Source organism: Microcebus murinus, chromosome 18, assembly GCF_040939455.1.
Source record: "Microcebus murinus isolate Inina chromosome 18, M.murinus_Inina_mat1.0, whole genome shotgun sequence".
In the NCBI taxonomy this organism is placed as follows: domain Eukaryota; kingdom Metazoa; phylum Chordata; class Mammalia; order Primates; family Cheirogaleidae; genus Microcebus; species Microcebus murinus.
Genome location: NC_134121.1, coordinates 45,285,902 through 45,300,826, shown reverse-complemented (window position 1 = coordinate 45,300,826; position 14,925 = coordinate 45,285,902). Strand labels below are relative to the sequence as shown.

Below are 14,925 nucleotides of genomic sequence, written 5' to 3'. Positions count from 1 at the left end.
CAGGACAGGGACCTCCGGAAGCTGTGCCTTCCTGCCGGGGACCGGGAGCCCTGAGAACCCAGCCATCAAACCTTCATCCTCGAAGGAAGACCCAGGAAAACCCTAGGGGGCCTTGGGGCTGGCCAGGCCAGGGTGGGGTGTGCCAGACTCACAGCTGTCCAGATGTGGGTGAGAGATAACTGTGTTTACCGGGCACCCGGTGGGAGCGGAGCGGGGGGTGGGCAGGGGCTCCCAGTCCCATGGGGCGGGCAGATAGGAGGCGGGAGCATGAGTCAGGGGTTTGCAAGCTGCCCCTGGGGCGCTGGTGCTGTCAGAGCCGGTGTGAGCTCAGCTGGTTGGTGTGAACTCAGCTGGTCGCAGAAGGCACCTGTGGCTGCAGGACTGCGCCGAGGGACCCTGAGACTCAGAAGCAGGTGAGCAGGGCAGGGAGGGGCTGGGGTGGTCCTTTGGCGCCTGCCCTGAGGGTTTCTGCAGGTGCCCAGCCTGAATCTCTGCCCAGGTGGGCACCGCCGACCTCCAAGGGGGTGCAGGTGGGTGGGGTGAGAATGTTACCGTGTGTGTTACCCCAAAAGGGCACAGGCCCATTGGCACCTGCAGCCGGGAAGAGTAGGGTGGCCGGCAGCTCATGGCAGCAGAGACGCACAGCTGGTGTGTGAGGAGGCCAACCTGCTCCCCTCCAGGGGCAAGCCCTTGTCAGCCTGGATTCTGCTTACCCACCCAAGACCCTTCCTTTCTTGGCGATGGGGGTCCCCAGGCCACCTTATCTCCCACCTAGGAAGCCAGATGTCAGCTGACGCTGCTTCCCATCTGGGACAATTTCAGGGGTCTACATGGGGGACCTGGCACTGTCCCCAGCCTGGGGAGTGTTTGTGGGGGAATGTGGAGCCTCCCACTACCTGAGTATCTTAAAACACTCAGCCCAGGCTAATTCCATGGGAACCAAAGGCAAATGGGAAGGGAATGAAGATAGCAAACCTGACCTTGACCCCAGTGTCAGGGACAATGACAGCAAACATTTACATAGAGCTCATTAAGTGCTGGGGGCTGTTGTAAGTGCCTCCTATATACAACTTCCTTAATGCTCACTGCAGGTCTATGAGGGAGGTAAATTAGTCTGATCATTCCCATTTGACAGATGAGCAAATCCAGGCACAGAGAGCTTGAGTCACTCGCCCAAAGTCGCACAGTTAGTGAATGGCGGGACTGGGGTTTGAACCCAGGCAGACGGACTGCAGAGTCCATGCTAGTTAACCACTAACTCTAAGCCACTAGCAGTTGGTTTCTTTTCTGGGAGGCAATTCTGCGTAGTGCTTCCAGAAGCGCTGGAGTCAGGCTGGCTGGGGTTTAGTCCTGCCTCTGCTGCCCACCTGCTGGGCGACAGAAACAGGTAAACTTCTAGGAACCTCAGCTTTCACGTCTGTGAAACGGGCTAATGGCATTACTCACTTCACAGCGTGTTTGGGGATTGTAAGAGATAAGGCAGGACAGCTTTCTGTGCAGTGTGGTGATTACACAGGGGTGGAGCTGTCCCTGTCATCTGGTCACCCCCCAGCCTCTCCCTGGCTGTGCCCCACCTCCTGGGCTCCAGATGTCACACTTACCCTTATCTGGCCCAGCCCTGGCTGGCTGGCGGGCCAGATGTTTGGTGGGCTTCCAAACACAGGGCAGCCATCGGCCCTTATCAGTGCCAGGCAGAGCAAGGCCTGCAGCTGGGGGGCAGACTGGGCTTGTGGGGGCAGCAATCTGAGTCTTGGGTGCACCCCGTAAGTCCCTGGCTGAACTCAAGGCACCTCCGTTTTCCCCTCTTCTCTCTCACTGGGGTCTGAGAACCCCGGCAGGACGGCCCTCCCATATTACAGATGGAATGACTAAGGCCTAGAGGCTGAGAGCTGCCCATGGCATGTGGCCAGCCAGTGGCAGAGTGGCAGCCGGGATCTCCGCATTCTCTAGCTCGGGAGGGCCCCTCTGACCATCCCAGCCCCCAGATGGGAAACCAAGGCCACAACCCCGGCTCCCTGGGTGGGACTTTCAGCACCTGACGTTCAGACACCCTTGAGGCCACTCAGCTTCAGAAGCCCAGGAGGGCACATGGGCAAATACAGAGGAGGAAAGAGACTAAAGGTGGGAGAAGGGAGGGAGGAGAGGCGGAAAAGAGAAAGAGATGTGTGGCCGCGGTCCTCAAGGGAAAAGCCCTGCAGTAGGGGCAGCCTCATCCTTAGGCTCTGGGACCCTCCCCTGGCTGTCACTTGCCCTGCCCCCCAGTGCCTGGCTGTCACTTGCCCTGCCTCCCTTTTCCAGTCTGGTGGGGCTGGGTCATGCCCCTCTCCCTGTCTCCAAGGACTGCAGGACTACCCATTCCTCAGAAAGAAGGCCTCTGCCCCTCCTTGCTGCACATGCTCCCTGTGCCCAGCACAGGCCCCAGCCCCGCCCTGCACAGCCCACCTGTGCATCCAGGCCCAGCTCCAGCCACCCCTCCTCCAGGCTCACTCCAGCCGGTCCCTGCCCCACCAGGTCCTGCTCTTCCTCCTGCCACGCAGGTCCTCAGCATTCAGCACATTCAGCCTTATAACTTGTGTTTGAGGAACATGTCACTTCTGGGAACACTTAGGTTGCCCCAGGTTCATGGACTGGAAGCTTCCTGAGAGGAGGAACGTGCCTTGTTCAGCTCAGTCCCCTGGCACGTTTGTCAACCCTACCCAAGTCCCTGTCACCACAATGCCCTGTGCTGCAGGCAGGGAGGGAGGAAAGGAAGCCCCCTCTCCAGACTAGGGCCACCTTAGAGATCCCTGTCCTCCCCTTGGGCCTGTCCTCCCATTCCTGGGGCAGGCACACCTTCCTCTCTGCTGGAGACATGCCTGAGAAAACTGAGGCCCAGGGCTCAGTGGCCTTCTGGCTGGGTCCTGGTCACCCTGTCACCCCAGTCCCTGAGCCCAGGTTTGCAACTGGGAGTCCTTAGGGAGCCATTCTTACAGTCATTCCACAAATATTTATTGAGCAACTACCATGTGGCAACCACTTTGCTGGGAGCAGGGGATTCCATGGGGACTAAGATCTGCAGAGTCTTCTGGTTTAAGAATAGAAAAAAAAAAAAAAGACCTGCAGGGTCTTTGCGCTCATGTGGCCTCCCTTCCAGAGGTGCCCTCAGACAGTGAGTATACAAGTCAGTCACCAGAAAATGACAGTCTGGGTCAGTGAGCATTACAGTGGTCAGGGAGGGCCTCACTCAGCCTGTGCCCCTCTCTGCAGGGACCCACGGTGTGGGTTATGCTGGGGGCTTGGATCGCCGTGGACGACTGGACACTCAAGGCAGCACCATGGCCGATTTGCAGGTGGGTCTTTCCTGGCATCTGCAATGCTCCTACCTAGAGGCTCTGGGGACCTGGCCCTGGCCTTCTACCTTTACGGGGACTTGGAGAGCCCCTCACAGCCAGCCTTGATGGCTGCTTCCCACAGGAGGATTACGAAGAGGTGCTGGAGGATATTATGGAGCTGGGGGAATATGAAGAACCAAGCATCTCTGCGCCCCAAGAGGCGCCCCAAGAGGCGGAGCCTGCAGGTGAGCCCCATCTCCCTCCCTCTGCTGGGATGAGCTGCTGAGTCCTGGACAGGGTCACAGGGGAACGTGACCTCTCCCCTTCTCCACAATCCTCCCCCCAGCCGTCCACAGCCCCTTGGCCAGTTCTCCCCACAATTCTGGCTGATTGAAGGATAAACAGCGTTTTGTTTGAAATGATCACAGGAGGTGACTGGGCGGGGGCAGGGCAGTCACCCATCGCAGTGCCCCTTCCATGTGTGAGACGGCAACCAGGCCCGTCTGGGACCAGGGCGTAAGCACACATGCCACCTGTGCCCACCTAATGCCAGCTTCCAGGCTAGACACTGGGCCTGCTCTTGGGGGCCAGAGGTCCTGAGAATGAGGGGCTGTGGGGACCCCCCCTGGGCAGAAAGGCATCAGGAACTGGCACCACCTTTTTTGGCCTGTCCAAGGTCTTAGGTGGGGAGCCCCAGGCAGGGACCTGTTTACTGTCAACAGGACTTAAGTGCTGGTGATTGGTATTGAAGTTTAGAGGCCCCTCTGGGAAATGAGGACTGGGGGTGGGAGGGGGATATAAGAGGCTGCCCCCACCCTGGTGCCCGAGCTCAGCTTGCAGGCGGGGAGAAGCTGGCGGGCTGGTGGGCTTGTTGAGGCATGTGGGCAGGTGGGCGAGGGAAGGGAGTCTGGCCCCAGAGGTGGCAGGGGAAGGAGGCATTTCTAGGAGGGTCCTGAAAGTTGCCATTCAGGACTCACAAGTCACCTCGAGAGGTCCCTTCCATGCATCACTGAGGAGGGGCCAGGCCTCCTGAGCTGCATCTCAGGGGTCCTCTACAAGGCTCAGGTGGGGTGGTGAGGCTCAGCTAGGGGGTGCCAGGCTGGGGTTAGGACAGGTGTGGGAAGCCACGTCTGGGGCTCAGAGTGGACGGTTGCAGAAGGGCCTCAAGGGGCATCGTTGGGGACGACACTAACCAGCCGCTGGGTTTTCAGCTGACCTCACTGAGCTGACAGCCCCAGACTACGCCACGACATCACAGCCAGGCACGAGCGAGGTGAGGACCCGATTCTCTCTCCCACGCTGCCTCTGGGACCTACCATCCCACCAGGGGAAGGGAGGAGCAACGGGGCAGAGGCAGGCTGGGGGAGGTCTCTCGAACTGACAGAACGGGGGTCCCAGGAAACAGGTGGGAGGGAAGAGGACACCTCCACTGACAGGGAGACCTGGGCCCCCTGGGGGAGGTCCCTGGGCAGAGATAACCGACTGCTGAGGGCTGAGTCGCAGGCCCCCAGGCCCTGGCTGGGCTGTCAGGTGCTCACTGCGGATGCACAGCATTCAATACATGCTCTCCTCTGCCCGGCCCCCAGATCCCTGCTGGGCGCCAGCCTGTCTAGCTGGTTAGGAATTTGGGCTGGCCCTCAATTATGGCCCTGGGAGTGGCCACCTGGCCCCAGGACATGCTGAGACACACATCCACTCAACGATCTTGGAGGCAGGAGACTGACCTGATGATGCCCCAGGCCCCTCTAGCCTCGGCCACCAGGCCTGAGCTTCCCATGCCTTTCTGCCCTCACAGTGGCCACTGCTGCGCCCCTTTTGGTCCAGTGGTTCTCCAAATGCCTTCTGAAAGGGGCTGAGGGCCTGGGCAGGATGCTGGGACCCTCGAGCTTCTCCCATGTTCTGAGTTCAAGGTCTGCCCCTGGCCCTCCAGGGCCCTGGGCCTCCTATAAGCCTCTCTCCAGGGCTGCTGACGCCCACTGTGCCCTGGGCCTCCAGTCCCCCCACGGCCCCGCCTGGGGACTAACTCAGGCCGGTGGGGCCACAGGTCTACGTGAAGCTGCAGGAGTTGGTGATGGACAGGAAGAACCAGGAGCTGCAATGGATGGAGGTGGCACACTGGATGCGACTGGAGGAGAACCTGGGTGAGGATGGGGCCTGGGGCCGCCCACACCTGTCTTACCTCACCTTCTGGAGCCTCCTGGAGCTGCAGAGAGTCTTTGCCAAGGGTGAGTCCCTTGGGCCCCTCTGGGACCCCTGCATGTGAGCTTTGTTGGTGGAGGCTGTGGTCCAGCCACCCCACTAACCCCTCCACTGCCTGCAGGTACTGTCCTCCTGGACCTGCCAGAGACCTCTCTGGCTGGAGTGGCCAACGAACTGCTGGACAGGTTTATCTTTGAGGACCAGATCCGGCCTCAGGACCGAGAGAGGCTGCTCAGGACCCTGCTGCTCAAACGCAGGTGCCCCTGCCTGCCAGGGCCTGAATTCCACACCCAGCAGGCCCATCCCTCCAGCCCACCTGGCCCAAGGTCTCCCCCAGGGTCCAGCTGGCCCATCGGGGCAGGGGCCCACTTTCCCTCCACTACAGAGCCCACCTCTGACACCTCAGAAAGGGTGGCCATGTTTCATGCTCACAGTCAGGAGCCGCTGGTCCCCAGGAAGGCAGACCCGCGAGGCCCTTTCCTCCATCCATTCTTGATCCCACCTAGTCATTCCAGAAGGAGGCCACCCACGATAGAGGCCACTTATATCCACAATGTCCTTTGAGCTCTGATTCTTCCACCCCTGGGTCACTCTGGTCTGGTCTGGGAAGTCCCACTTGATGTCCACCCTTGATCCCTCACACCACTGATAGCCCAGCCTGAACAGCTTGCTCAGCCCACGTCCCCTGCATGTCCCTCAGCTATGCCGGAGACCTGGAGAGCCTGGGGGGTGTGAAGCCTGCGGTCCTGGAACGCTCTGGGGACGTGTCGCAGCCACTGCTCCTGCAACAGCCCTCGCTGGAAACGCAGCTCTTCTGCCAGCAGGTGAGGCCGCGACAGGGGTGTGTAGGGAGAGCCAGAAAGTCTCCAGTCTGAATGTGGTTAGAAGTGAGAATGGGGAGGGGCAGAGGGGGCTGGATGCTCAGGTCCCCCGGGTCCGGGTCCGGAGGGGCCTGGGGACCCCCTCACCACGCTCCTTCCCACAGGGAGAGGGGGGCCCTGGTGGGCACTCACCATCTGAAATTCTGAAAGCGATTCCCCCGGATGCAGAGGCCACCCTGGTGCTCGTGGGTAAGAGCTGGTGTCTCTACCCCTCATCCCTCCACACTCCCCGCTTCTGCCTCGGGTCCTGGCCTAGCCCACCCTTCCTTGAGCCTGGACCCCCGCAGCCCCTCTCCTGAGTTCACTGCCCCCAGGCGCCCCCGGCCTGGCCTGACCCCCTTGTCCCCGTCCACAGGCCGCGCCGCCTTCCTGGAGCGGCCCGTGCTGGGCTTCGTGCGGCTGCGGGAGGCCGCGCAGCTGGAGGAGGCCGTGCAGCTGCAGGTGCCCGTTCGCTTCCTCTTCGTGTTGCTGGGACCGGAGGCGCCCCACACCGACTACACCCAGCTCGGCCGGGCTGCTGCCACCCTCATGTCAGAGAGGGTGAGGAGGGGTCCACGAGGGCTGGGGGAGCCCAGGGGCTGGGTGGTGGTTGACACCCATTTTCTGTTCTGGACCAGCCCGGGTCACTTTAGGTTCACTAGTTTGACTCATTCAGTCTAATTCAGCTGCTTCTGTCCCACCTGGCCAGGGGCAGCCCAGGTGTGTGTCGTGTGGCCTCTGCTGCCTGAGTGGCCTGGTTTAGTCTGGTTGGCTGTGGCCTGGCTGCTCTAGTCTGGCCCACTCTGACCTGGTTCTACCTGCTTAGGTCCGGCTTGGTCTGGCCTAGTCGTTCTCGTTCCATGTGTTCCCGACCCACCTGGTTAGCTTTAGCTCCTTCTTTCTCCACCCAGGGCCCCCGTCTGTCTCCCCAGAGCCCTTGCTTAGTTGGGAGCAGGGTGGGAGAGGGGCAGGAAGCCCAGTGCCCAGCAATGGGAGCTGGACGAGAGGGGTCTGGTCCCTGCAGACCCTGGCTGCAGATGCCTGGGTCCTTCCGCTGAGCAGGTCCAGGCAGCCTGACCCTCTCTCCTGCCGCCAGGTGTTCCGCATAGATGCCTACCTGGCCAAGAGCCGGGGGGATCTGGTGCACTCCCTGGAGGGCTTTCTGGACAGCAGCCTGGTGCTGCCCCCCACGGACATGCCCTCCGAGCAGGCCCTGCTGAGTCTGGTGCCTGTGCAGCAGGCACTGCTCCGGAAGCGCTACCAACCCAGCCCTGCCAAGCCAGACCCCAGCTTCTATAAGGGCCTAGGTAGGTACCTGCCCTGCCCAGCCAAGGCTCTCTGACCCCACAGACCCTCAGACACCCAGCGCAGCCTCTGCTGTCCCACCAAGTGCCCCTGTATCACCACCCCCTATGCCAGCCTCCTCGGCCACCTATTCCCATCAGACAATCCCCCTCGCCCCCTCCACTCCCCTCTCCCATGCCTCCCCCTGCTGCCCTCCCTGACCATGCTCTTGTCCTCCACCACAGTCTTGGCTGAGGACTCAGGGGGCCCTGGAGGCCCAGATGACCCCCTGCAGCGGACAGGGCGGCTCTTTGGAGGCCTGGTGCGTGACGTCCGGCGCCGCTACCCCCTTTACCTGAGTGACATCACAGATGCACTGAGCCCCCAGGTCCTGGCTGCCGTCATCTTCATCTACTTTGCTGCCCTGTCACCTGCCATCACCTTTGGTGGCCTCTTGGGTCAGTGCCAACACCTGTCCCCCTAACTCTCACTTCTGACTCTCTGGCCTCTGCCTCGGGCCCGGACTTCTGACCTTTGGACCCCTGCAACCGCCTACCCATGACTTGCTCTATTGGCCCCGGAAATGATCTCCTGCCCTTGACCCCACTGTGATCTCTACCCACAGGAGAGAAGACCAGGAACCAGATGGGGGTGTCGGAACTGCTCATCTCGACTGCGGTGCAGGGCATTCTCTTCGCTCTGCTGGGGGCTCAGCCCCTGCTCGTGGTTGGCTTCTCAGGCCCCCTGCTGGTGTTCGAGGAAGCCTTCTTCTCGGTAGCTCTGGCCTGGGCCCCCTCTGCCCCTGACCCTGTAACTGACCCCTGGCCCCACCTGCCTGGTGCCTGAGGCCCTGACTGACCTGACTCCCCCTGCACGCCCCGCAGTTCTGTGAGAGCAACAACCTGGAGTACATCGTGGGCCGCGCCTGGATTGGCTTCTGGCTCATCCTGCTGGTGGTGCTGGTGGTGGCCTTCGAGGGCAGCTTCCTGGTCCGCTTCATCTCCCGCTATACCCAGGAGATCTTTTCCATCCTCATCTCTCTCATCTTCATCTATGAGACCTTCTCCAAGCTGATCAAGGTGGGGGCCCAGGGGGCCGCGACTGCACGTGTGAGACTCTGTATGAGACCATGTGACTGTACGTCCTTGCACACATCTGCACGGCATTTGTGCAGCCTTGTGGCCACCTGTGCATGTAACCGTGTGTTTGTGCGTATGACAGTGGGAACACGTGTCTGTGTGTTGTCACATGTCTGCACACAGGACTGTGCTACTGTGTTGACTGTGTTGTACGTGTCAACGCCTGCTGCCTGTGGCCCAGGACTCTTGCCCTGACTATGCAGCGTGAGAGGGCGCCTGTGCACACACAGCCAGCTCATGACCGCATGCCATGTGACTAATGGGCATGGGACGGTGCATGCACAGCGAGGGCAGTGGGTTCGGGAGGCTCTGAAGCCCCTCACTCCCTCTCCCGCACTTGTCCTCAAGAACCGCAGGGCCTGCGGACCCAGGACCCTGCCCCTTTAGCTTATGTCATCTTAAGCTGTGCTTGCCTCGGTGTCTGCCTTTCATATGGAGGAAGGCTGGAAGGCTGTGTGTCTTCCCTGATTCTGTTGGTTGGTGGGGCTTTCTGTGTCCAGATCTTTTAAGCCCTTTTTAGAAACTTCCCTGGCGATTGTTTCCTATCCTCCAGGCTTCTCTTGTCTCCCAGCCCTGGTGTGAATGTACACACACACACACACACACACACACACACACACACACACTGATTGCCTCTGTGGGCTGCCCCACCCAAGTCTAACCTGGTCTTTACACCTGAAAACCACTCTGTAGAATCCCATTGCTCCTCAGTTACCATGTCAGTTGAGGAAGATGGTTGGTTGGATGGATGGGTGGATGATGGTTGGATGGATGGATGATGGGTGGATGATGGTTGGATGGATGATGGATAAATGATTGATGGAAGATGGGTGGATGGGTGGATGATGGTTGGATGGATGATGGTTGGATGGATGGATGATGGATGGATGATGGTTGGATGGATGGATGATGGATGGATGATTGATGGATGATGGTTGGATGGGTGGATGATGGTTGGATGGGTGGAGGAAGGATGGCAGGAATGGCAGTGCTGGGTAGATTTAGCTGACACTTTCCAGCCCACGCCAAGGCTGGGAGGAAACAAGATGCCTTGGTTTTCTGCTTCAGATTTTCCAGGACCACCCACTGCAGGGGAATTATGACTCCAATGTGCCGATGAAGCCCAAACCTCAGGGCCCCCTGCCCAACACAGCCCTCCTCTCCCTTGTGCTCATGGCCGGCACCTTCTTATTTGCCATGATGCTGCGCAAGTTCAAGAACAGCTCCTACTTCCCTGGCAAGGTCGGCACACCCTCCCCACCCATCCTTGCCTACCCTGCCCTATCTCAGCCCAAATACCTCACCCCAGCTTTCCCAGTGCCCTCAGTTCCCCTTCTTTTCCCAGATTTCCATTCCCAATCCCAAGCCTCCCTGGCTCTCTCCCTACACAGGGTTTCTCTCTGTATGCAAGGCTGTCTCCCTTCCTTGGCTTGCTCAGGCTGAGAACCCAGCGGGGAATGAAGGACAGTTCTTGGGAGGGGGTGGAGAAGCTGTGGGGCCAGGGCTGGGGCGGGGCCATGGGAAGAAGAAAGGAGGCAGGTGCAGTCAAGGTGCAGGGTAGGGCACTGGATGCCAGTGTGTCCCCCGGGGAAGAGCGGGGCCCCTGGGTGGATGTGGGGCAGGGGTGAGGAGGGGGAGGAAGAGGTGGGAGAAACCACCGACCACTGGTCCCTTTGCTTCCCTCCAGCTGCGTCGGGTCATTGGGGACTTCGGGGTCCCCATCTCCATCCTGATCATGGTTCTGGTGGATTTCTTCATTGAGCACACCTACACCCAGGTGAGCCCTCCTCCCAGCGCTCACACCCATGAAACCCCCAGGTCCTCATTTTCTTCCCCCAGCATGCCCCCTCCCCAGAATAGCGTTCCCCAACCTGAAGCCAGCTAGGCTACCTCTACCTCCTCCCTTCCTCCCCTGAGAGCCCTATAGAGCCCTATATTCTTCTCACAGCCCCACGGGACCCCTCTGGTCAAAGCAAGGGGTTGGGTCAGTTGCCCCCTTTATGCCTTAAACTAGGGCAGTAGAAAAAAGTCTGCTTTGGAGTCAGACAGATTTGGGCATGAATATCACCAAACAGCTGTGCAGTGTAGGGCAAGCTGCATAACCTCTCTGATCTGGTTTCCTCATCCATAAAGTTGGGAACGAGCAGACGGTGTAAAGGCATTAGTGCAGTGATTGGGTTCAGAGCAGGTGCCCAACAAGTGCCCCGCACCCAACCCCCTGATGCCCGGGATCCTGGCTCCCCCTGCCCCTGATGTTCTCACCAGCTGCCCCTCCCACAGAAACTCTCAGTGCCCGACGGCCTCCAGGTGTCCAACTCCTCCGCCCGGGGCTGGGTCATCCACCCCCTGGGCTTGTTTTCTCCCTTCCCCATCTGGATGATGTTCGCCTCCGCCCTGCCTGCGCTGCTGGTCTTCATCCTCATATTCCTCGAGTCCCAGATCACCACGTGAGAGACAGGGTGGGGGCCCGGGCAGGAGGGTCAGAGGCAGGGAATAGGGGGGGCTCCGGCCGGAAAAGATGAGCACTGCAAGCTAGTCTCAGCGGCATGTGGCCTAGCAGGAAGGATGAGTGCTCAGGGCCAGGTCCGTTTTGTGGGACCTGAAGTTATAGAACTTGGAGAGCTCTTTTTAAGAAAAAGGATGCAAAATGAGGCTGGGAGTGGCTTATGCCAGTAATCCCAGCACTTTAGGAGGCCAAGACGGGAGGATCACCTGAGCCCAGGAATTCAAGACCAACCTAGGCAATGTAGAGAAACTTCATCTCCACAGAAAATTTAAAAATTAGCCAGGTATGGCAGCACATGCCTGTGGTCCCAACTACTTGGGAGGCTGAGGCAGGAGGATCACTTGAGCCTAGGAATTTGAGGTTACGGTGAACTATGATCATGCCACTGCACTCCAGCTTGGGTCACAAAGCAAGACCCTGTCTGAAAAGAAAACAAAGCAAAATAAAAACAGAATGCAAAGTGAAAAGTATAAAATTAGGAGCTGGATCTTGGAAGGGGCAGAAGCGAAGGCCGAGGAGCTTAAGCAGTGTGAGCCTGTGTGACTCCGGCTGCGACATCCTGCAGACATTCGTGCTCTTAGAGTCTGCGTTCTCACACCGGGCGGGAGGGCGGGGAGCAAGAGCTCACAGAGGGAAAGGCACAGAAGACAGAACCAAGGTTGGAGGCACCCAAGTGTGGAGAAGAAGGAGGGGACGGAGGGGTGGGGTGGGGGAGAGCCCGGCTGACCCCTGACCTCCCCCCTCCCCCAGGCTGATAATCAGCAAACCTGAGCGCAAGATGGTCAAGGGCTCCGGCTTCCACATGGACCTGCTGCTGGTTGTGGGCATGGGCGGGGTGGCCGCCCTCTTTGGGATGCCCTGGCTCAGCGCCACCACGGTGCGTTCTGTCACCCACGCCAACGCCCTCACGGTCATGGGCAAGGCCAGCACCCCAGGGGCTTCGGCCCAGATCCAGGAGGTCAAGGAGCAACGGATCAGCGGACTCCTGGTCTCTGTGCTTGTGGGTGAGTGAGTGCTATCTCCCCTCCCCCCTCCTCCTGCCCCACCCCCACCCCATCCTGCCCTTAGGGTCCAGTGCCCCCAGCCCTGCCCACGCTGCAGCCAGGTCCCCACACACCCACTGCCCACATCCCCTGGCATCCACAAGGCACTGGGATGGCATCTGAACAGGGAGGAAGGGGGTCCCCTACCCCTGGGGCCATCTCCAGGCCAGACCCTGCCTTCTGAGCTTGTCCAACAGAAGGGCAGTGGACTGTGGGTTCCAGCCTGCCCTGCTGCTAACTCAGTATCCCTCCTTGTCTCCGGGTCTCAGTTTCCCTGTCTGCATGGTTATAGGGGTCACTAGATATCCCCAGTTCTCTCACAGCTCAGCTGCTCTATGGCTGATGCAAGGTGCGATGTTCCAGCACAGTCGGGGGGGCTCAGGGCAGAAGACAGAAGGAGGGTCGTGGGGCTGATCCCTGTTCTGGAGCAGCTGAGAGTCCAGCCGGGCTTAGGGTGGGCAGTGCCGTGCTCGCTGATGGCGGGTTGGGGAAGTTTCTGAAAGGAGGTAAAGTTGACTTGGAGGAGGGTTAGGGTTTGGAGGGTGACAGGGGCGTTCTGGGCTGGGGTGAGGGTGAAGGTGTTTCTCTGAGCTCTGTGACCCCCACTAGGTTAAGGGAGTGGGCTTAAGTCAGGCAGGCAGGAGTTGGACTCCCTGCTAGCTGTGTGGCCTTAGGTGAGTTGTTCACCTCTCTGAGCCTGTTTCCTCATCTGTAAAATGGGGATAATGCCTATTAACAGGGCCCATAGAAAAGCCTCCATGTGGCACCTGTTGTTTATTCCCAGCCCCAGACGGGGGCCTGGCCCCGTTGGCGCAGGGCCACTGGGCGCCCGGGGATGAGAGTGTGTGTGCCCCCCCGCAGGCCTGTCCATCCTCATGGAGCCCATCCTGTCGCGCATCCCCCTGGCTGTGCTGTTCGGCATCTTCCTCTACATGGGTGTCACATCCCTCAGCGGCATCCAGCTCTTTGACCGCATCTTGCTTCTGCTCAAGCCACCCAAGTACCACCCGGATGTGCCCTACGTCAAGCGGGTACAGGGCCCTCCTGGCCGCCCGGCCGGGCTGGGGTTAGGGTGGGGTGGGTGGGTGCTGGGGTGGGCGGGCACTGACCCCAGCCTCCGCCTGCAGGTGGTGACCTGGCGCATGCACCTGTTCACGGGCATCCAGATCATCTGCCTGGCGGTGCTGTGGGTAGTGAAGTCCACACCCGCCTCACTCGCCCTGCCCTTCGTCCTCATCCTCACTGTGCCCCTGCGGCGCTTCCTGCTGCCACTTATCTTCAAGAACCTGGAGCTGCAGTGTGTAAGTGGCTGCCGGGCCCGGGGCACAGGAGCCGGGGTAGCATGCGGGATGCGTCTCAGAACTAGGGCAGGCAGGACGGCACCATGGGTATGGGCTCGTGTCTGGGTCCCAGCCTGCCACGTCCAGAGCAAGCGGCCTCACCTCTCTGCAGCTCCGTTTTGCTCGCCTGTAAAGGGAGGCAGGATGACAGGGCTGGAGAAAGCGTTCAGAGGCACACAGGCTGTGTGTGCCACGGGAGGTGTCCCGACCCCTGAGCGGCTAGTCCTGTGGTCCCCAAATCATTTGGGACAGAGTCACTCCTCTCATAGAATTCTTCCATGACGTGATACAGGCCACTGTGGGGCTGGCCTCGGGAAGGGGTCCCCTGCTCACCCTCTGCGGGCCCTCCCCTGCTGGGGTGCCAGGTCCCCGAGGGCCCCTCCCCCTTTGACAGCCATTCCTCTAGACCAATCCTAGAGGCTGGGGGGGGACAGAACAAGACTTGCCCAAGGTTCAAAGAGAATAGACCCTCTCCCATGTCCAGAGGTGCCTCGAAGCACCCGGGAGGGCTCATCGGGCCCCCGGGCCTCTCACCGCTCTCCTTCCTGCCTCCCCCCACTGCAGCTGGACGCAGATGATGCCAAGGTGACCTTTGACGAGGAGGAAGGTCTGGATGAATACGACCAAGTGCCTATGCCCGTGTGAGGGGCAGGCCCAGGCCCCAGACCCCCTATGCTGCTTCCACACCCTCCCAGGAGAAGCTGAAGTTCATGGGCATCTCATGGACTCCAGGCCCCTCCTGGGGCAGCAGCTGAGACCCCAGGGCTGTTGGTGGGGAAGGAAGGGGTGTCCAGGGAACCTTCCACAAAGGGCAGACTGGCTTTCCTGGCTGGAGATGGCTGACAAGACCCACATGAGGGGATCGGCTCCACTGTCCCTCCTGTTGCCACGCTGCCATAGGGGTCCCTTAGCTGGAAGACTTAGATCTGACCCCCACCTCTTCATGGCACAGACAGGGGCAAAAGCCAAGGGGGGAGGTAGGGGTGGTGGTGCTTGTTGTGTGACCTTGGGCAAGTCCCTTGACCTTTTTAGCCTCTACTTCCCCTTCTGTAAAATGGGCATATTGATAGTAATACCCATGTTACAGGACGGTAGTCATCATTCCTTGACCTGTCCAAGGTCACATAGCTCCTGAGCAGTGCAGCTGGAATTTGAACCAGGCCTTCTGACTTTCAGGCCAGAGCTCTGTTCTGTCAGTCACCCACCTTCCCTTCCCAGAAGTGACCCTGCTGACTACTCCTTC

At 60.0% G+C, this 14,925-nt stretch overlaps 1 protein-coding gene across 1 annotated transcript; it reads left to right on the top strand.

Moving 5' to 3' along the window:
- The first annotated feature begins 271 nt into the window (after positions 1-271).
- Positions 272-14,563, top strand: SLC4A1 (solute carrier family 4 member 1 (Diego blood group)). The gene is made up of 20 exons (XM_012786713.3): positions 272-413; positions 3,247-3,329; positions 3,454-3,556; positions 4,523-4,584; positions 5,356-5,536; positions 5,632-5,767; positions 6,211-6,334; positions 6,496-6,580; positions 6,747-6,931; positions 7,467-7,677; positions 7,900-8,112; positions 8,280-8,428; positions 8,539-8,733; positions 9,862-10,035; positions 10,481-10,570; positions 11,074-11,240; positions 12,050-12,303; positions 13,204-13,373; positions 13,470-13,643; positions 14,247-14,563. Exons 2-20 carry the CDS (start codon positions 3,315-3,317, stop codon positions 14,325-14,327), a joined length of 2,769 nt encoding a protein of 922 aa, XP_012642167.2. The 5' UTR covers positions 272-413; positions 3,247-3,314; the 3' UTR covers positions 14,328-14,563.
- Positions 14,564-14,925: the final 362 nt, after the last annotated feature.

Excerpts from the sequence above, each read along its gene's own strand:
- SLC4A1 (XM_012786713.3), top strand. Across the intron at positions 3,557-4,522 it reads CCAAGAGGCGGAGCCTGCAG|CTGACCTCACTGAGCTGACA; the intron begins GTGAGCCCCATC and ends CTGGGTTTTCAG. Across the intron at positions 4,585-5,355 it reads CACAGCCAGGCACGAGCGAG|GTCTACGTGAAGCTGCAGGA; the intron begins GTGAGGACCCGA and ends GTGGGGCCACAG.